Source organism: Perna viridis, chromosome 11 (assembly GCF_037379345.1).
Source record: "Perna viridis isolate PV_CMFRI_1.1 ecotype Kerala chromosome 11, ASM3737934v1, whole genome shotgun sequence".
Lineage (NCBI taxonomy): Eukaryota > Metazoa > Mollusca > Bivalvia > Mytilida > Mytilidae > Perna > Perna viridis.
Window position 1 is genome coordinate 2,189,801 of NC_142455.1, and position 22,934 is coordinate 2,212,734.

The 22,934-nt window shown below is 32.8% G+C and overlaps 1 protein-coding gene across 18 annotated transcripts in view; it reads left to right on the forward strand.

The window, feature by feature from the left end:
- LOC148602292 (uncharacterized) overlaps positions 1-22,213 on the forward strand; it is a 141,734-nt gene extending 119,521 nt beyond the window's left edge. For 11 of the 18 annotated variants that reach the window (XM_088553789.1, XM_088553779.1, XM_088553787.1 and 8 more), the window contains 22 exons: positions 31-221; positions 1,734-1,952; positions 3,067-3,111; positions 4,209-4,373; positions 4,848-5,043; positions 5,432-5,654; positions 6,916-6,936; positions 8,016-8,160; positions 8,962-9,173; positions 9,490-9,784; positions 10,023-10,232; positions 11,025-11,174; positions 12,520-12,674; positions 13,311-13,410; positions 14,057-14,239; positions 14,692-14,898; positions 15,164-15,402; positions 15,783-15,865; positions 16,397-16,748; positions 17,391-17,569; positions 18,390-18,421; positions 19,828-22,213. In XM_088553789.1, the coding sequence (XP_088409915.1) occupies positions 31-221; positions 1,734-1,952; positions 3,067-3,111; positions 4,209-4,373; positions 4,848-5,043; positions 5,432-5,654; positions 6,916-6,936; positions 8,016-8,160; positions 8,962-9,173; positions 9,490-9,784; positions 10,023-10,232; positions 11,025-11,174; positions 12,520-12,674; positions 13,311-13,410; positions 14,057-14,239; positions 14,692-14,898; positions 15,164-15,402; positions 15,783-15,865; positions 16,397-16,748; positions 17,391-17,569; positions 18,390-18,421; positions 19,828-19,911 (3,686 nt within the window). In that variant the 3' untranslated portion in view covers positions 19,912-22,213. Of the gene's footprint in view, positions 1-30; positions 222-1,733; positions 1,953-2,588; positions 2,613-3,066; positions 3,112-4,208; positions 4,374-4,847; positions 5,044-5,431; positions 5,655-6,915; positions 6,937-8,015; positions 8,161-8,961; positions 9,174-9,489; positions 9,785-10,022; positions 10,233-11,024; positions 11,175-12,519; positions 12,675-13,310; positions 13,411-14,056; positions 14,240-14,691; positions 14,899-15,163; positions 15,403-15,782; positions 15,866-16,396; positions 16,749-17,390; positions 17,570-18,389; positions 18,422-18,809; positions 18,830-19,827 lie in introns of all 18 variants that reach the window. The other 7 variants (XR_015916899.1, XM_088553782.1, XM_088553793.1 and 4 more) reach the window with 7 other exon arrangements.
- Positions 22,214-22,934: the final 721 nt, after the last annotated feature.

The window sequence follows — 22,934 nt, forward strand, 5'->3', positions numbered from 1 at the left end:
AACTTAAAAAACCATTAACTTTTATTTTAGTGTTAAGCGACACCATGACAATGGAAGCAGGTCGGCGTTTACAGTCTGAAATCTCTCTCTCAGAGAAGCTTGACAATCGACTCCTGCAGTCATTACAGAAACAACCAGAGGGAGCTGACAATGTTGACACTAGCACAGGAGTGTCTAGCACTGAGATGACAGGGGATGAAAATGTGTCATCAAAATTACAGGTACGTATCCTACCCTCATAATTACCTAGGTTTATGCCTGGTAATGGCTTGAATCAATTAAATGATGTTCTAAAATTGTCTCAATTCATGCAACTGACTGCATGCTTATCCTTCTTTGCGTGAGTATGTGTGTAAGGCCATCATGATGTTTTAGCTAATTTGTTAATGAATGACAGATATAAAAGTGGCAATTGATTCCCTTTTAAGGGACGACAACTACGCCTTAAGACTGATGGTTTGTAGCTGAAATTGTGACAATTTAATGCTTTGACAGGGAATATAATTCATCTTAATTTTTGGAATGTGTGTTTGTTTGTTCCATGTAGCAAGTTTACTGAAAAATCTTAGATAAAAATATATATATACAACGTCTCAGAATGTGACAACTCTATTCGCTACACTGCTCCATCGGATCAAATTGATACATGTAAGATATGTAAACATATAGAAAGGTCTGAAAAATTCCCAAAGATGTTAGAACTGTCAAATTTGCGATACAAATTTTTGGTCATTCCCTCCGCGGGACTCGAACTCGTACTGCTGTGACATCTATGGCAACACTGCCTGCACAAAGTCCAGCACCCTAGACCACTCGGCCAGCTAGGCTATATAAAAATATAGCTTTTGCTGCCCGGGTCATTCCTTCTCGTAGGAATAATCTAGGGCTGTAACTTAGTACACGATGTATGGTAGTACGGGACAGTTCATTTAGATGTTATTATGTAGGATAGAGGATCAAATTAATGATGCATGTCACAACAAATCAATATTATACAACGTCTCAGAATGTGACGACTCTATTCGTTACACTGCTCCATCGGATCAAATTGATACAGGGAAGATATGTAAACGTATAGAAATGTATGACCCGGCCAGCAAAAGCTATATATTTATATAGCCTAGCTGGCCGAGTGGTCTAGGGCGCTGGACTTTGTGCAGGCGGTGTTGCCATAGATGTCACAGTGGTACGAGTTTGAGTCCTGTGGAGGGAACGACCAAAAATTTGCATCGCAAATTTGACAGTTCTAACATCGTTGGGAATTTTTCAGACCTTTCTATACATTTACATATCTTCCCTGTATCAATTTGATCCGATGGAGCAGTGTAGCGAATAGTCGTCACATTCTGAGACGTTGTATAATATTGATTTGTTGTGACATGCATCATTAATTTGATCCTCTATCCTACATAATAACATCTAAATGAACTGTCCCGTACTACCATACATCGTGTACTAAGTTACAGCCCTAGATTATTCCTACGAGGAGGAATGACCCGGCCAGCGAAAGCTATATTTTTATATAGGTAGCTGGCCGAGTGGTCTAGGGCGCTGGACTTTGTGCAGGCGGTGTTGCCATAGATGTCACAGCGGTACGAGTTCGAGTCCCGCGGAGGGAACGACCAAAAATTTGCATCGCAAATTTGACAGTTCTAACATGGTTGGGAATTTTTCAGACCTTTCTATAAATATATATATATATATATATATAAACTGACACAACATATTTTTAGATGTTGATGAATCGACTTCATAGAGAAGGTGTACAAATGTTGAGTATATCAGAGTTGCAGTTCCTGAATCGTCACATGTCACCGACCCAGATTGAGAAAGAGGTTGATGTAGAATCGCTGAAGACATCATGGGAGAGTGAAAAACAGAGTCTACTCTCTGCTATACAGTCACTCAAAGATCTCCTGGCTCAGACTCATAAACTGAGGGGACTTGAGAAGGTAGGGGAGTGAATCATTGATTTAGTTACTTGTATGTCAATTTCATGTTTAATGTTTAAAATCATGGTATCTATACATTGTACATTACTGTAAAAAATGCATTAAAGGGAGTTAAGTTTAGAAAGTGATTTAAATGCCCTTTAATCTTAGTGGTTCTTGAATCTTAAGACTGCCATGGTGATCTCAAGGTAGCGGGTTCAACTTGAGTGTGAGAAGTCATGGATTCAATCTCTGGCCAAGACATACCAAAAATTTATAAATTGGTGACGTCTGGTTGTCTCGGAGTCAGAATAATGCTTACCTACTGGCTGTAGCTTCTGTGAGGTAGCACAGTAAAATCTGCCTCAGCTTGTTAGGCTAGTACAAAGCAGGGTCTGTTTGATTGGTCAAACTTCTAGTGGGGTGTCATGCCTACCTATACTAGACTAATACAAAGCAGGGTCTGTTTGATAGGTCAAACTTCTCTTCTAAAAGTCATGAAATGTCTACCAGATTTTGTTTAAAACACATAAAGCTCAACTCCCTTTTATTAGTCTTTTGATTTAAGAGTTAAACTTTTTTCATTATAAAGATTTATTTTTATTAATTTTACTCATGAAGAATTTAGATTTCTATGCTTTCGTCTGCACCACTCAGCTATCCATTTGCACTGTGAGTTGGGTTAGTATTGATGTATGGGGATATTTACATGTGAGCTTGATCCAAGGAGTTTTATTGACTGAAGAGAGAGTTGATAATTATATTGTCTGGTCTATTAACATGTTTTCAGGACTTCTATTAATAAAAACAAGGGAGATAATTGTAAAAAATAAAAGATTGAATGATTTGGATGTTTAGTCATTTAAGACATGGGTCATATGATTAAATGGATGGGTGTGAGCTTTTGATTTTATATAAAAAAAAATTATAACTTGTCCTGAATTTTTTCATTTTGCCCATGTGGAAAAAATATATTTGCCAAATTATTTGTGGAAATTTCTGATTTGCATGAAATTTAGACTCTACTCCTAAGAATTTCTAATAATCTTTGCTTTAGTCAAAATTTCTTGGATCAACCCATGACAGATGTATTGTACCAAAAACCTCATATTTCATTTCATTTCCATGAATTTAGCATAAACATTACCAAGATCCTTTGGATAGAGATTATTATTATTTTGTGAGTCATACTTTGTTGTCTTATCCTCACATAGAGGGAATACACTAGTTTGTTGTTGTAACATGTGTCATTAGAATCACTGGGTTTCTTCATCAGAGGGATGTTTGCTATTGTATTGGTTTTAGTAGTGTCAACAAATGTATAGCTGATCCTAGCATGTTATAGTAAAAAGTTTAGTATAAATGGAAGTTTAGCAGGGCATTTTGGCTTTAAGGATTTTGATTTATAGCATTGAATTTAGATATCTTTCCAAAAAAGGAGTGATTGGACCATAAATTGAGTGAAGCAGTTTTCTTTTGTTCTTCTTTTCATTCTGAGATTTAGTTTTTCACTAGGCCAAAAAATTGTTTGTTTCCTGCTACCAGCAAGAAAAAAATAGGGTAGGTAGGTAGGGAAATTATTTTATTTTTCAAAACCATTTTACATTGAGTTTATGGGGAAACTATCTAGACTATAATGGTTTTTGAGCCTAAATGGCCATTAACTGTTTAGGATAGGTGGCAGTAAACTGACCATTTTTTTGGCCTTATACAGAATTTATTAAAATGGTCTTACAAGTTTTTTGGGTTTTTTTTTGTACATGTAAAATATCAAAAGTAGCAAAATAAAATATGCTTTTGATTGTGTTTTATTCAATTGTTCCCTTCACAAAGAAAATAGATGTTGACACATTCATCTGTTTGCATGTCTTTACTACAGAGGGATCATGCTTTATAGATGTAGCTTTACTACAGAGGGATCATGCTTTCTAGATGTAGCTTTCACTGGAGTGTGCTTAATTGCCGGTCTATAATTTAATTGACTGCCCGAATTGAGCAGTAGAAAAAAAATCAAACTTATCTTGTGAAGACAGTAATCTGAGTAAACAGAACCTTTGAAAATTGCTTAATTATGATGACCCCAGTTTTTCAAATTAGAACAAAATGCGTGTGCTGTCATGTCTAGGGGATAAGAAGGCCTTCCTTTTTAAGATTTTTCAAATTAAGTGTTTAAAGAAACCATCTAATTTTCATCAGAAAAATACTAACAAAGTCATTTCTCAGCCCAGAATCATGGTACATAATGCCATACATATAATTATCTTTTGATATTGACAGGGTCCTGATGTATCTGATTGGAGAGGTGAACTGTTACAGGCCATCAGTTATGTCTTTGCCAAGGAGAGAGATACGCTGTTAGCTGAACTGAGGTCACATGTACTTTCCCATCCTACAGAGGAGTTGTCTGATATCCAGAAATTGGAACAGAAAATTAGGAACCAGGTATGCTTTTGTCTTCTGCTCTAAACTGAATGATTCCTTTTACTATGTTAACAGTAATGTATGGAAAAATGGAGATCGGAGAAATCCAATAATGAGCAAGTAAAAAATGTGAGATACTGTTTCTCTTTATTGTATTAGACATGATTTTGTTCCTATTTAAGTATGAGTTCCTACTTTTTTCTCTGAAATTTTCATAATAAAAGTTACAGATTTGTTTCTGAAAAGACAGAAAAACAGTGTTATTCTAGACCTTTTCCCTTAATATATTTTTTCCCGTTTTCCAACTTTTTTATTACAATAAGCAAAATCCTGTCTGTTTCATAAAACCGTTTAAAACCTTTTTGACACATTATACAACATAGAGGGACTTGGCATTTGTTTTAGTGTTCAACCTATGCATAAGTTTAGAACACAAACATGACTTCTTTCAAATTTTTGTAATAAAGCTGATGTTTTTGTTTATTTTGGTTACAGGAAGAACATCAGAAAGCCTCACTGGACCAAATATTTAAGGCCGACAGACAGTCTATGTTGGCTGAGATCAGAGACTTAAGAGCTCACGCCAATATATCTACAATGAAACACCAGGAAGAGAGAGAAAAGATGTCAGAACAACTCAGTACTATTGAGGATCAGACTACAAAGAAGGAGAGACAGGCTAAAAGACAAGGTGAGATGCTAACCCCTCCCACTTTCAAGTGAAATTCTGCTGTTTTCAAATCTGAACTATATATTTTTGTCTGATTTTGCCAATTTCCATTTTGTTTTTGACCTCATTACAAATTAAAATCTCAACCAGTTGAGCAGTATCCATCGGAAACCTGGGAATGGACAAGATTTTTAATCTTAGAAAGCCAACATTACAAAATAATTTTTGCATTTGAGTATAGCAATCTTTTCGTAGCTTAAGTTACATAAATATACCTGAGGTATTCTCTGAGCAACCTTGCCTACACTTCTCAGTACAAAGCAGGTCTGTTTAATCAATAAAACATTACCATCTGAAATGCATGAAATATCTGCAATAATACCTAAAATTATAATCAATCATATTTCAGTTCAACTGCTAGAATACAAACTACAGCAGGAGAAGATCTTACAGGACGATGTCCGATCTCGGTATGACATGGAATGTGAGAGAAATAGTGAACTCTCAACTCAACTTTCCAGAGAGAAAAATAGCAACCTTGACCTTCAAACAGAATTATCCAATCAGCAAGTCCAAATCTCTAAACTGAAAGAGGCCCTAGAGAGGGAACAGAGTAGATTTGTTTCTGTCTCGTAAGTGAATTATGAAATTTATTTTTCTCCCAAAGATTTTATTTTGTGATTTGATATTGTTCTTGGTTGTTGTAAATGAATCTGTGGTCAGTGGTAGTGTTATCTCAATTTACTGTAAAAGTTTCCATGACAATGTTTTTTTAATTTTACATATCTTTAAGATATATGTAGAATAGTGTCAGGTTTTAACAGATGAGATAAGATGCAATGGTTTTTTTTTGGTAAAAAGTACAGCTACTGTGTATAAGGTCTAGGAGTGAAAATGAGTATTTTCATTCTTATCACATATGGAATACACATACAGGCTGTATTTTTGGCAGAATTTCACATTGTAAAAATTGGGTTTATAGTGTGGTGAACATAGGTTGAGAAGGAGGAGGGGGATTATTTTCATAACGTGTTTGTCGGCAACTACTAACTGCATCCTCTTGATATTTGGTATTCAGCATTAGGTACTGATCCTATATCATTGGATTTACCATACTTTCTGTTTAACAAAATTTGGCCATTTCTGTCTGTGATCCATTTTTTAACAATACCCTGGTATTGTATTTACCCTGCAATTAAAAAGTGATAAATATGTTTCAAATTAAATAGAGGTAGATCTAAATATTGTCGTCCTGGTTGTGCCTCAGCCTTTTTTTTTTTGTGCAGAAACTTAGTCAGTTTCATCCTTTTCATAGGAAATCGCTTCATGAAAAAAAATTCCTCATGATACATGTAGCACTTTGAAAAAAAATGTTAATTAAGAAGATGGCGTTCTCAACATTATTTCTTTTACAAGATAAATTTTAGTGGAAAACATCAGGAAGAGCACCACCAAACTTTAAAAAATACTTTTTAAGGAGATAGACCTAAGGTAGGGACACCACTCTTACAAATCATTGGAATGTTTGTATTCAGCATTTTACATTAATCTCATTTAAGCATCAAAGTAACTTGGATTGATGTCATTCTGTTTTAAATGTAAGCTTTTTGGCTTTGCCGAAATTGAAGATGATACAAACATATCACTGATTTAAAGAGTTATGTCCCTTACCCTAAGTCTAAGGATGTGTTAACTTCCATGGTAGCTCTAATCAAATTCCTTGAAATTGATGATGTCACAAGCAGTTCAGAATTTTCTTAGACTTTAGTAATTTTTCAAGTTTTATGGCACTGGTACCAGAATGGCTCTTATCCTTAAAGAAATACTTTTTCATGTTTTAGTTGTAGGTTTTTTTTGTTATGTTTTTTAAATGTAGTTTTTCTGTTTCTATAGAGAAATGTGGGATTCTTTGGTGTAAGTTTTCTGTGTGTAGATGTGTTGTCTGTTTATCAATATCTAGTTATACAAACAAACCTATTGTTTCAAATCTATTAAGTTCTCAATAATTTTACAAAATAAATTTATTAGTTACAAAAAATTCTATTTCCAGTTTCTTTTCACAAAAAAAAAAAAAAAAACGAAAAAAATATTTGCCCTGTTGATGAGAAATAGAAATCACTGATTATACTGTAGATCATACAGTTTCATACTGTAATGAAAACAAAACAAATACTGTGGTGTTTATTAGTTTGAATTCAGAGTTATTTTGGAAGAATTGTTTTTTGCAAGAATAAAATTTCAGACTTCAATAATTTTTGGACCTGTAGATAGCAACTTTAACTTACTAACTTATATAGTCTTAGCTTTTAGTAAAAATTGTTTACTACATGTAATCAGCTGTCACATTACCTCACACACATTCATGTATAGATGTGCTCAATTCTCACTATATACTTACATGTCTGCTTATTAGTCTTTCCCGACATTTTTTTATTTTACATTGTGTGAAGCGATGGCTATTTAACTTTTTTCTTTTTTAAATACAAGTGGAATGTAAAGTACCTATATTAAGTCTTTATGAACACACTCATTACAGGTACAAATTGCATGTGTTTGTTACATTTGCAGTATATAAAAAAAAACGTGTTTTGAATTGAAGAACTATTTATATAACCCTTGATAGATATATGTAAAAAAATATGATGGTAAACATTTTTTCCACTAAAACCTAGGGTGTTTCATTTGATTTTGAAAAAAAGAAATTTTAATTTGTTAAATTTTTTATAAAGATTTGTGTGCACATAAACATATATTTCTATACTTGTCCCTAACATGCTACAGTGATTTTAAATACAATTGGACAAATTTATGAGTGTAATGGGACTTGGGAGTTTAAATGAATTAAGCTTTTCTCAAGCAATGGTACATACAGCTGTGTGTAGCAATTTTAGATTTTCTTAAAATGATAAGAACTATGAAATCATTTTTATGAGGACATGTCCATAATTTTGAAATGAAACAATTCATTTTATTAAGTATATTAACCATTGCAGTGGTGCATTGGATGAGGAGAAAGGAAAAAGCCATTACCTCAGTGAACTACTGGAAGCTGAGAGGATCAAATTCCAGAGACTACAAGTTCAGCTTGATGATATCCGAGTTAGCACGGAGCCTTCACATCCTGAAAACCTTGTAGAGGTATCTAGTTATGACCATTCCTCATCATTTCTTCAACTCCAAACTTACAAATTACTTATATATAATTTTTAATGGAAAAAATGAGTCCTAATTTGTGAGTGATTGATTGATTGATTGTTGGGGTTTAACGTCTGAGCAGCAATATTTCTGCTATATTCAGACGATGAACATGAAATGGATGGTAAAATGAACATATAATGCTAGCATGTTGACTCAGGATAGGTTTTGAGAGCTTTGATTACTCCAAAACATTGATCATAAGACTGTTTACAGTGACACCTATGAAAACCCAAATCTGTTTTCATTTTCATTCTCCTCAGCTGTGCGGAAGGGAACATAGGAATGCTGGTGTCTATCTATCCATACGTCCAGTGACACTTGTAGGTGCATCACCTTGAAAACCGCTTGACAGATTTTTTTCAAATTTTGCAAGATTTTAGATATTGCGTTACCATTTTGATTTGACAAATTTTACAGGAGTGGTGGGACTTTGCACTTCAATTTTTTTGGGAGCGACTGAGGACATATGGAGTTGCTGTTTGTTTAGAACCAGCTATATATAGAAATTATGTTAAATTTTCTCTGCAATACAGTTGATTCATATTGAATAAACATCTTAGCAGATGGGTTTCTTTATTTCCTTATTTCTATTTAAATATGATTTGGTTGAGACAAGGATAACTCAGTTTGTATGATTATCTCCTTTCTCTGTTCAATTGGGGAAAAATACTATGCAATGCTTAACTTTCAAGACTTGGGTTAACTGTGCTTTGGAACTTACTCAAAATTGTGTTATTTCAGGGTCTTAAGAATGAACTAATGACAGAAAGAGAGAAACGTATACAGGTGGAGAACACATATGAATTGGATCAGATGACAATTAGTACGCTACGGCAGGAGCTGGATAAAGAACAGAAAAACTTCCATAACATGGTCATGGAATACGAGAACAAACTCCAACAACTAGCCATGTCCATGGATCTAGAGAAGAGCAGAGCTAGTGACTTGGAGAGGTAAAATATGAATATCCTTCCTTCATGTTCTAGTGAGGTCTTGTAGACTCAACTCCAACAAAAAGCTACATCTATGGATCCAGAGAAATACAAAGTTGGTGTTCTTGAGAGGGAAATTTATTTTCTTGCCTCATGCGTTCACAATATCCTTTGGCGAATTGGCTGGAAAATAGAAAAATTTTTGTTTACTAATTATGATAACATGAGAACAGCATTCTTAAAATTTTCAAAACTTACTCTGCTTGATAAGGAACTATTTTAAACTTTAAAACATCAGAAAATGCTGATTGACATATCTTCATTATCTCATTATTAGAGAGCTTGAGAGAGAAAAATACATGACAGCTAGACTGAAACAGAATCTGAATGAGGAACGTGATGCCTCAATGGAGAGTGCTGATCGTGAGAAAGGAATATATGATGAGATACAGATGGAGTTAGAGACAGAAAAGGCTAGAAACTTAGATCTCCAAAGATCTCTTGACAGGGAGAAGAAGAGAAACAATGATCTCCTGAAATCTATGGATGAGGAGAAGATGTCATTACGGGAAGAGTTAGATACTGAGAGGCAGGCATGTCGGCAGCTGAAGAATGAAATGGACCAAGCACAGGTGATATACTTTAGATGAAGTATTATTCTTGCAGATTCAATTTTCATGCATTTGATGGTTTTAATCAAAACCTGGAATTTAAGTTTAGAAAGCAAAAGTAATTTACTTCTAGTTCCGATTCCTCTTTCCAGACCCATTTTTTTCAACTTCCTGTCCCTCTTTACTTCCTGGCCTTAGTCAAGACAATAGAAGAAAACTGCGAGTAAATTTCATAAATATTAATTATTTGTATTTTTAGCTTCAGAAGCTGGATATCACTCGTCATTATGAACATGAAAGGGACCAATTGAATAGGGTCAAAGTTGAACGGGACCAATTACGTAATGATCTCAAAGCCATGAAGGAGAGAGAGAATGAACGAGAAAGACAGCGAGATAACGAGAAGATTGCTGACAAACGTGCCTCTAGACAGGTGGAGAGAGAAAGAGATGACTTTAAACTGAAACTGGTACATTGATATATAAATAGGAGACATGGCGTGATTGCCAATGAAACAGTCATTCACCAAAAAACAATTAAACTTCTACAGGTCACCACACTTCAGCGATGGGCAAAACCCATATCATGAAGCAACCTGTTAAAGGCCCTTAAATTAATGAAGTGAAACTGTTCATAAAAGATCTATAAATCGACCTAATCTATAGAAAAAATATAAAACTAATAACTATGAACATAAAAAACAGTGACAAGCACTGGACTACAGGTTCTTGTCATGGGATAGGCAGATAAAGTATCTGGCAGGAGTTAAACATGAGCCTTCTTCTCTTCTTAGAACAACTATGAACCTTTTTCTGAGTCATTGATTTAAATATTTTCCCAATACAAGCTCAATTATAAATATATTTTTACAACCAAGATTCAATTTCTACCTAACTGGAGAATTAGCCAGATTGCTGAACTTATAGGTTTATTTGCCATCAAATTCTGTTGATTTATGATTTAGTTCTCTAATAATATAAATGTTTATAATAAGCTTTTAATCTATAATATATGTACTGTCAAAAAGAGAATGTCTTGAAGTTTTACTGTATTTTGTAAAATAAATGGCTTGTCCCAAAATGAAGAAGGTCTGCAATGAATGTGAAGCTCCTATCAAATGACTAATTCACATTTTATTTAATATTGGCATATTAGGAAAGAGATTTTATTGTTTTTCATGTAAAAAATGATTGGAATTTTTTTCTGTATGAGGAGTGTGTCTCAAGCCCATAGTTGATTTTGTATAATTTTTTGTATTTAGCATGAATCAGATTTAGAAATGCAGCGATTAAAACAAAAGATTTTGGACTTAGAGGAAAATATAACAGTGCTTAGAGAGAAAGAATTGGATCTGATGAGAGACTTTGAACAAGAAAAACTACGCAGTTTACACAATCAGTCACTAGATAGGGTAAGAAAAAAATTGGGAAAAATGGATCTTTTGTCTTAAAATACTGTATGGCAGGTTATTTTGGTGGATGTAAAATTTGGTGATTTTTTAGGCAAAAAGGTATGCCAGAAATTTTGGCGTTTCTGTATTTTTATGGATGCTAATTGGTACATTGAGTAATGAAACCCAGAGTAAAAATTTTGCAAAAGTTATTGTAGGGCTTTTTGACAATTTGCTAGAAGACGCCAAAGTTAGCACCGTGCAAAAATTACCCACAATGCTGATTTTTTTCCTTCAAAGACTTTTTGTCCCCTGCAACAAGTTTTTCTTCAACTTTCAAGGTCTTCTTTTCATACCTCCACCTTATGATTTCACTTGTCATTGCAAGTTGTCTGTTCTTCTACATGGCATACAAAAACTGAAAAATGTATAGAATCTTTAGTAACTTTTTGTATAAATTTACTCTCTAGGGTAACTTCTGTTCGTTTGTTCAAATCGTCTTTTTATATTTGAGTGTTTTTTTTACTTTTAAACAACTAAATAGGGGACAGATGTTTCTTGTGCTTTTGCACAGCTGTTTAATTTAAGCTGTCACTAGTCTTGTTATTTTGAGTGGATGGGATATTGGTCTTGTTCTTCTGTCTATCCATCGTTTGGTCTGTATTTCAGATTTGGTTTGTGGCTTATTTAGATGGGGTAAACATTGTAAGCAATTTTGGTTGCTTTGATATCAACTTCCTGTACAACTGAGGATATACCTAGCATGACGAGTCCAACTTTAATAATGTTATATTCACCTATTTTTCAGTCATCGATCCGTCAAACCAATCCATTAAACCGGTGATCACATCACATGACCACAGAGCGGTCACTATAATTTACGGATTCCGTTGTTTTATTTGTCAATTTTAAATATATTAACATAATGCAGTAGATTTAAACATCAATTAATATTTTTATTTTACATTTATTTTATTTTTAATAGATCATACATCATTAAACATAACAAAACTGTAATCAGATCTGTCACCAGTCATCTGTTATTGATCTGTCACCAATTATCAGTTATTGATCTGTCACCAGTCATCTGTTATTGATCTGTCACCAATTATCAGTAATCAGATCTGTCACCAGTCATCTGTTATTGATCTGTCACCAATTATCAGTTATTGATCTGTCACCAGTCATCGATCCATCAAATAGTTGCACGAATCGGTTCTAAGACTGTATCGGATACATTTATAGCCTGTTTTCTTGGTTCCCTTGATTACTCTTTCCATCTATTTCTTCATTCACTTAGACATAACTTCCTAAATGTAGTTCTTCATTCTTAATTTAAATAAATAAATTATTTTTATTTACATAGGAAATGTTGTCTAGAGCTGATGGTTGTCAAGAAAGTGATATTGAGTCCATGGAGCAGAGAGATAATTGGAAAGTGTACAAGGCTCAACTAGAAAGTCTTTGTCAGAGTCTTCAGTATCAAATGCTACAGTTTCAAGATAAACTTGGACAACTTGGGTAAGCCAGGACAAAACTACAAAAAAAATCAGGACAAAAAAAAAACAAAACAAAAAAAAACAATATAATGTTTGACTGAAAGGTCTTTGTGAAACATTATATTGTTTTTCCAAGATAAACTAGGGAACTAGCGTTAGTAAAGATAAATTTGAATACAATCTGAACAAAATTAAAAAAAAAAAAAAAAAGAAAAATAAATCCATACTATGCTTTGCCCAAATTTTTATGCCATAATCTTCAGTATCAAGGATACATATAACTAGTTCAGCATATAACTAGAGAAGGTCATTGTGTCCTAACATTATTTTTCTAGATTCAGATGGTTTTTAGACTTTTTGATTTGATTTGATTTAATTTAATTGAATGTTAAGATGAATTATATTTTAATGTCTTGTTTAAGACCAATGATATATTTGTTGTCTATCCTTTTTTTGGACTATGGTAGATTTTTGCACAATAATTAATTGAATTAGTTGCTAGCACAGTTAATAATTAATTGAATTAATTGCTAGCACAGTCAATAATTAATTGAAGTAATTGCTAGTACAGTCAATAATTAATTGAATTAATTTATAGCACAGTCAATAATTAATTGATTTAATTGTTAGCACAGTCCTTTATATTGATTTACCATAGACTTGAAGATAATGATGATGCCAGTTCTATACAGAGTTCAGTGAAAGATTTACTCGGAGAACTCAGACATGTACAGATACCACTCACATTTGAGTCAGGAGTAAGTGCTCTGTCAACATACAGTGAAATCTATGGAAATCAAACTGTGATTTTATAGAAAACCTGTCGTAATCAAAAAATTTCCTGAAGTCCGCTTTATACAGTTTGAACCCTTGTAAACTGAACATCTACAAATAGCTTACAGAACATGAATGCAGAACGGGGGAAAATGGAGATAAACATTACATAGAATGTATTGTAGAATTCAAAATTCAGGGAGATAACTCTGTAAATGACACTAAAATACAATATAAACTATTAGATTATTTCCTAAAGAACAGAAAGATTGGAATGAATGGTAATACATTTCATCATATAGAACCACAAAATAACTTCATAACAAAAATACAAATGTGTAGCCTTTTTGAGGTGTATCACATATTACAGGAATTTGCATGGTTCTTACTAAGACTGATACTGAAAACTTATGAGAAAGATACATTGGTATGATGTAATGAAGAATTATTATGAGAGAGCTATGTATTTAAAGTAGTCAGTTATCTATCAAGATTTATATTGAGTTTGTTTAAAAGTTTACATAAGATCTATTATTTTCAAAAGTACTTTCAATTTCATGAACACTAGCTTATAACAAAATGTATATATTCCATATCTTTCATATCTCTTATCTCATTTTTTTTGTATAGGCAAATAGAAACCTGATGTCAAGGCCAGATCTAAATGCAGTAAATGGTCGTATCCTTCACCATAACAATGAGCTGACAAACTTTGTCTCACGGCTAACTGAGGAGAAGATAGAACTACGCAAGACACTAGGTAAACTGGAAGAGGAGGTTTATAGATACAGACAGAGGGAGAAAGGTGTACAGGTAAATACCTCATGAAAAGTGGAAGTTATTGACCTTACTCAGAGGGCAGCAACATTATTTTTACAGAAGTTCAAATTAATGTAGTTCCAAGCTCTTGAACCCTCTCATTTCTGACCTAGAACCTTTGAAAATTTATTTCCTGGGGTCTTGGACTTTCCTTCCCTCCTCACTGACATTTAATAGCTTTTATAGAACCGTTGGTTTTTTTTCCAGTTGACTATTGATTTGAAACTCGGAAAAATCAATCACCCCTTCTTTTTTTAAATTATTTTTTACTCCTGTTCCATTTGTTCTGTCTGCCACTGAGATTCTTGATGAAGAATTAAATGTAGTATTGCTTTACCTTTCCAGGTTTCTACTACTTAGTCTATTACAAATGGTTTTATAAACCTTCAGAATTGGTACCAGATTCTTGGAAAAAAATAGAGGAACTCTTTAATTTCTTATTTCAGCAGAATGGAGACCAGACACCATCTAATTTTACAGACAGGCACTTAGAAGATAAAGCAGAATGGGCCAAAGAGAGGCTCTCATTACAACTGTCTCTCAACAATGCTGAACGACAGATTGAACAGATGCAACATGATTTAAAAATAGAACGTGACAGACGGTCAACAATACCAACATCTGGTATATTGTCGGACCATGATAAAGATAAGGTAATTACAACATTGAGCTTTGTCTATTGTCTATTGTCTATCTCTCCATCGCTGTATTTTTGCGCTCAGTGACTGCAATTTTGATTATTAGATTGGACTTTTTTTATTTCATATGATAGTTATTGAAATGAAAGGATACTTTACACAGCTATTCAAAACAATGAGTAGATATGTTAGAAAAACTGACCAAGAAAAAAATGGGGATGAGATATAGGGTGTTTTAAGCAAGAATCACTCTTTCACAATAATGTCTATGTACAATTAGATGCAGAGGCTGTTTGGTAAGTACCTGAGAGCTGAGAGCTACAGGAAAGCTTTGATCTACCAAAAGAAGTATTTGCTGTTGTTACTGGGAGGTTTCCAGGACTGTGAACAAACCACATTAGCTCTGATAGCCAGAATGGGAGCATTCCCATCACCTCAGGACATGCAGCCTAGGACATCACATGGTCGGCTCTTTACCATCTTCCGTAGTGCTGCAAGAGTGGTTGTGGCAATAAGCAGGTTAGTGTTTAATTGATTAATCATTCTGTTTAAAACCCAAGCAGCACTATTTAGTTGCCTTTTATGACAAGCTTAGCGCTGCTGCAGGCTTATTCTTTTGACACCCAGACCCGCACAGGGCTTACCTTAATGAATTTGTAACATTAAAGTCTATGTCATGCAAACATGTAGAATGCATTTCAGTAAGGAGTGGATTAAATTATTTCTCTGCTCAGTATGCAAGCATGTTAAGTTAAAATTTTACTATAGAGAGTGGATAAATATGTTTTTTTAATTGAAACTAGGCTGTAGTAAAATTGGTTACTTCCATGAATCTATGAAAAATTAAGAAATAGCTCTTCTGCATTCAATATTGACTTGTGACATTGTTCTTCTTTCAGAATGAAGTTTCTCGTGAATAAGTGGAGAAGAGCAACACGAGTTGGTTCTCCTGTAGCTATTGGTAGTGTTGATACTCAGCAGGGTAAGTTGTTACTAGGAATGAATTATGTTCTGAAAAAATAAACAAATTTGACATTTTGGACACAAACATTATTGTCTATCGAAGACAATTTGATAGATTGTCTTAGAAGTATCAGAGGATGCAGAAAAGTGAGTTCAAAGTTACTGTAGAATAATAGACAAGAATAGAGTTATCTTCATTTGATGATGAAATTGCAATGCATTTATATAATTTATACTTAAATTACTGACACTTAAAGAAGAATCGAATGTCATTTCTGCATTTCAGCCATTTTGAATAAGATTTTGTGACTTGTGTGGTTTCACCTACTGCCTGACTCTTACAGGGAATATCTCTGAAGTGTGCTATATTACTTTACTTAATTAACAATATAAGTAAATTCTGGAGTATTCTGAAATTCCAATGCTGCCATGAAGGTTACTATTTTTGAGCTATTTTTTTTCTTTACCTCCTTGAAGAGATTTACCACACACCATTATTCTTTCATTTTTTATACTTATTGAAAAAATAAATTTTAATGGTTCTTTTCAGGTTACATGCCTACAAGTGCTAGTTACTCTCCACATACAATCCACAATCGGTCATCTTCCTCTCCCCTTGTCAATGTCAATGGTCTCCATCGTATGTCTCCCCATGTCACTCAGTCACCACGGGTTCGCACAACATCATCACCACATCCAACGTCACTTGGACAGAGACATGTGTATGGGTCACCTGCTCTTGGATATGATGTTGATTTTCTACCTTTCACATCTTTAGCATTAAATGGAAGAGCCTCACCTTACGGCATTGCAAATGGTCATGATTCTAGTGTGAATGGTATTTTATCCAAAGATTATAGTTCAAGGTCATCACCATCATTACAAACCTCTGGTGCTAGAAGGTCAGTAGAATATAATAATAAATAGTATTTAAATGGCTACAATTGTCATTAGATATATATGATAATATTATTATACTTTTATGATTTTCATTTGTTCATTTTCTTAGATATATCTGCCAGTCCATATAATATGGACGGATAGAAAAAGATATGGACTGCCTGCTTTTAAATTAGGAACTTGATTTCATTGTTTTTAAATTTAAGTTTTCTTCTTTTCTTCTACATGAATGATCAAGAGTACACTACATATAAAAAGTAAATAGTTTTGCTTCAATTAGCAAATAGTACATTTTACTTTATATCAAATTGCTATATAACTCTATCATCATAAACTATATGCTAATTGATGTAGAGACACTGTGGGGCAACACATTTCCATCAATTAAGTTAGACTTATAACAGAAAAACAGCAAGAGGTAAAACTACATGTATTTCAATTTGTGGATTTTAATTGAAACTTGACTCATCTTGAAGATGATATATCCAATGATTACATTTTAAAGGAAATAACTCTTAATCGAAAAAGGACTAATTCTACTAGTATCCCTAATTCTGTTAAAGAAGTCAAGGAAATTGTGAGATGTATGCATTTTGTCTATCAATAAGTTTGAATAAGTTCATATGATGTGATGAATTTTTCAGAAAACTATTATCAACTCCTTTGTCATCACCTAAAGTAAACCGGGAAAGTCCGAAAACAAGTCGGGACAGTCCCTCATCACAGCGTAGAGTTAGAATAGCTGAAGACCAATCTTCAGTCCATGACAGCTATATACAGAGATTAGAAAATCTACAGATGAAATTAGGCAGCATAGATAGTGGTAAGAAATGGAAAATTTACAAATTATAAATTATTTAACAAAAGGTCATTACAAAATTAGATAAAAACTAGGCAATAGTCAAACTGCTTGTGAACAGTGTATTATGAAAAATCAATATAAACTAGAACTCTCTTGTGAAGTAAAGAAAAAGAACTGTACCTGTCTTTATGGGAGACTGAGATTGGTATCGTGAATACAACTCTGCTTGAGCATTGTGGTGCATTTCAATTATTTTTTAATGATGAAATGTATGATCTACAGAATGTAATTAATGAAAATAATGGGGAGGTGTACAGTGAAACCTGTCTAAACTGAACCTACAGAAAACTTCCCTCTGGATATCTGTTACCTTCATACAGAACATATCCCTAAATCTGAAAGGAGTTCAGTTCATACAGAACATGTCCCTCAGTCTGAAAGGAGTTAAGTTCATACAGAACATATCCCTCAGTCTGAAAGGAGTTCAGTTCATACAGAACATATCCCTAAGTCTGAAAGGAGTTAAGTTCATACAGAACATATCCCTCAGTCTGAAAGGAGTTAAGTTCATACAGAACATATCCCTCAGTCTGAAAGGAGTTCAGTTCATACAGAACATATCCCTCAGTCTGAAAGGAGTTAAGTTCATACAGAACATATCCCTCAGTCTGAAAGGAGTTCAGTTCATACAGAACATATCCCTCAGTCTGAAAGGTTCACTGTACTATTTAATATTATTTAATATTTTTCAGAAGTGTCAGAGTTTGCATTTTTTTTTCTGCAAAGAAAACCTTTTTTTTTTTTTTTTAAATGAATGACTAATGTTACTTGATTATTTAAGGTGATGAAGGCGATATTTCTACAGAGGAACATGTAAGGAAGGGAGACAATTGTAGAAAATTTTCATTTTAACATAGAACCATTTCACACATCCATTTGGGTTTTTTTTTTTTTGTTTTGTTTTTTTGGGAGTTCGGTATTATTTGGATGATTCTTTTAGACATTATTTTTAGTGTTTACTTGATTTTTTTACTCAATGAAGGAAATTTCTATCTAAATTATATTAACTTTAAATCATCTGCCAAAATGAGAAAGCCAAAATTTTTCAATATATATTTGCTTCTGAATCAAAATTTTACACCTGTCATACTGGTATTTTTTCTGATGTCGATAATGGTTCTATGTTACCTTTCCCTGGGATATTTATTTAAGGAAAACAACTTCAGATACTTTAAAATGACATGTTTCCTTTTATCTGTAGAGCTTTTTGGATACTAGATGGTGAATGTCCATTTTATTTATTTTTAGATTGATGGTGTTGGATTTGTTTGTTTCCCTTTTCACTTTTGATAAGTGGGTTATTTCCCTTGTCACTTTTTTTTTATGAGTGGGTTATTTCCCTTTTCACTTTTTTATGAATGGGTTATTCCTTTTTTCACAGTGTGTATATAGTTTGTTCATGGTATGATAAAAAAATATTACACTGTTTGATTGTGCACTATTCATATACATACATGTAAATTACAACTGGATGAGTTTTTTTGTTTTTTTTTAAAGAAAATTTCTGCTTTTTTTTCACTCTCAACTTCTAAAGTTATATTTCCAGTTTGATTCATGTCTCATTGAGGAAAGTAGTAAATATATGCTGGCATTACAGTGACACTTTGTAAAGGAGGGGTGCACATCATTTCACTACCCTGATTCAATTTTTACTAGCCTTGGACTTCGGTCATTGAATTATCTTTTAATTTTCTCTTACACTTAAACATCAGAGTGAAGTTGTTATTTACGATATTTTGTGAAATCAACACCAAAAGTATTGCTCCATTATTTGATAACACAAGATCTTTTGCGTATTATTAATTCTGAATAGTATTACCACAACCAGGTGACAATCATCTTTGGTCCTTTCTGCACTCCACTTTAAGTACTTCTCTGTCTTGATCAGGCAAAATTTATCACACTTTTTCCCAATATAAGAAGTCAAAAAATCTATATCACAGATGTTTCAAGATGGATTTAAATTGCCTCTCAGTTGTTTTCTAGCTGTGTAGAATATAATTGAGACAAAAAAGACCAAATTGAGAAAAACAATGTGTCACCCATTGCCTGATTCTTACACAGAATCGTACTGAATATGTAAAATTGTTCTTGGATTGATGTTCATTTTATTGTACCTCTTGTCAGTTACTGTTGTTAAGCTTTAAAAAAGGGGGGTGTTTAATTTCTAATACATTCATAATTAGAATCTGAACTGCATTTTTGGTTTTTATTTACAGAATCTCCAAGAAGGAAATCTCCATGGAGGTAGCCCAGATGTGTCAAGTATCCACTCAGATTCTTCTGAGTATACTCCGCTGTGATCCAGTCAACTGTGATATTACTTGGTGCTGCATACTCATGAAGGGACTGTTTCAAAACAGATTTAGTTCTCAGAGGAACAGTATAAAACTGATTTTGTTCTCAGAGGGACTGTTTCAAAACAGATCATTATCTTTTAGGGACTGTATGAAAACCCAATCATGTATTCAGAGGGACTATCTCTGAACATATGAAGCAGATTAATGTCTCATTATTTAAATATTTGTCATTGTGTTGTTATAAATGGTTCTAGGAATGTATTTTGGTAGTTAGTTTATTTGGATACTTAATAATAAGATTGTATGGTGCCAAAGAAGGTATCTTGCCATAGCTATCAAAATTCAGGGTGCAAATTAAAACGCACTGGTTTAGGCAAAGTTTTAATTCAATCTATATAGGATAGGGGAAAGCAGTTATCTACGAATTTTCCCTTGGTATTAATATTTACTATTTATGATGTTGAAAAACTGAAAATTAATACCTGCAAATGTATGATTATAAATAAACTTTTATATATGAAACCTACTGAAACTGTGAAAATTAATTCCTGTGAATCAATCCAGACATGCAAAACTGTGAAAATAAAATTCCATGAAAATTAATATGTTTACAGTACGTTTATCCCATTTCTTCAATTAACAGCAGGACACATGATGATTTTAAAATAAGTTTGTAAAATAAAAACTGTTCACTCATAGATTCTCTGATAAAAGTGTTCTTTACTTATTTCAATTTCACTGCCAAACACAGATTTTATACTCCTCATTAAATAATCCATTTTTACATTAACTTTAGATTATGAAATCCTATTTTAAAGAATGTTAACTTGCAATGAAAATGTTTATGATAATGCTTAACCTGTTGGCTTTGAGTTTTTAAGTAGTACTCCAGCTAAGAATCATGCAAAATGTGATTCATAGGTAAAAAGTCTACTTATTTTTATTTTTAATGTTTTGTTTGAATAGCCATAGTAAACAGAAATTTACAATCAGTTCTCCATATAACACGTGTTCTTAGGAGAGAAAAATTATGTAAAATGCACTGTAGATTTCAACATTAAGGGAGGTAACTCTGTAAATGACTCAAATACAATAGAATCTATTGAAATTTCAACATTGATTATCTCCTAAGAGCAGGCAGATTGGAATGAATAATTACACATTTCATAGTATAGACCCGTAAAACAACTTAATTATGTAGCCTTTTTTGGGGGTGAATCACATTTTTCAGATTTTGCATGATTCTTACACAGACTGTTACTTAAAGCAAGTTAACTTTTGTAAGGTTAACAAATTACTGTGTAGTGTCCTACTTTACATTACAGTCATAAAAAAGGCAATTTTTTTTTATCTCCACTGATATTTAAAATTCACCCAGCTTCATGCTTAATGTATATTTTAGTAGGCTTAAGTGTAAGAAAAATATAGTCATAAAAATATGCTTTGTAAAATAGCAATAGTGCTTTGTATAGGTAATTTATTTGTATTTAAGATATCTTTACTAGTCACACATCCAATAATCAACAGTATTTATATCAAAATCAACCAACAGTTCAATGAGTTTTGTGTGCTCATATTGTTGTTTTACCCTATGGAATAACATTGACACCTATTTTATTTCTGATATTTGTGAATGATGTGTATGTAAGTTTTAATTGATATTTAATCTTTAGTTGTAAAGTTAATAGTTAGTTATATATAATCTAAGTTTGTGGTTATTAGTTGGTTTGGGTTCACATGTGTATTGAGATTGTGAATTAATTCTTGAAAGCAAAGTTCGTTATTGGATTGAAGTTAATTCTTACTTAATTATTCATAGATTTTTGTATTTATCTAGCTAGCATTATTCTTTTAAAGATTATCCTGTATATAATTCCTGATGTTTAGTTTAAATGTATCTTATCTGTCTATTACATTTTTTTTTTCAAAATTGGCTGTATATAATAATTTTTACTTAAATCAATCTTAAAACTCATTTTGACCAACCAGCTCACTGTACATATTTCATTTGCTGTTGCTATTTTTGTAGTTAAAACTAAAATTGTAAAATAAACCATTTGTGAAAAGGAGATCATTCTCAAAACACATCTTTATAGAAAAGTGAACTACAAGTAATAATGAATTTTGCATGGTTTATTTTAACTTATAGTACTGTATTGACTTGGATGCATGAATGTTTGATTTTATTATTGTGGCCAAAAACTTTTACATTATTAAGTTATTAGTTTGTAGAGGTTCATTTTATGTTGTGACGTTCCATTTTATATGGGCACACATTACTGATATTAAATTGTTTTAAAACTTTTTTCAGTCTCAAGTTTTTGTTGTCAAAGTTGGTTCTGTCCACACTTCTTGCAATAATTTAATCATACTTCATCCTGTAACTATGTTATCTCTCTTTGGATTTTGGTAAATTTTCAATTTTATGTTTTGAAGCAAATTGAACTTTTTGAAAACAAAATACAGTAAAAGAAAATGAATATTATTTGCAGATGATGCAGGTCTTTTTTAATGTCTCCCTCAACTTTGTTTGGGAGACACTGTCTTTATTCTTTCTATCTGTCCTTCCTTCTCACTTTTCTCAACTTCTTAAAGAGTAAACAGAGGAACCAAGATTCTAGCGGAAATTGAAAGAATGTAATTCACAGACAAAGACCAAACATGGAAAACAGACATACACAACAGAGAACTTAAAAAAAAAATAATAATACATACAAAGTAACAAAAGCAAATGAGCAACGTTAAATCTGCTGCATAGAATTTCATGGGGACCTGATTTGTAGTTGTGCATACATGTTAATATGATAGGGGAAACGAATCCCTCCAATTCAGTTTCATTTCAGAGGAATAGGACTTTGAGCAGAGGGAACAGGGTGTTTGTCTATCATGTTCTTTATTGCCCTTCAAGTTGAGGTCACATCATTTGAAAATTGGGTAAAAAATATTTAAATATAAATAGAAAAATATCTTCAGTCCTAAAGGGGTTCGATGTAAACAGGTTTCAATATATAATGGAAACTACCAGA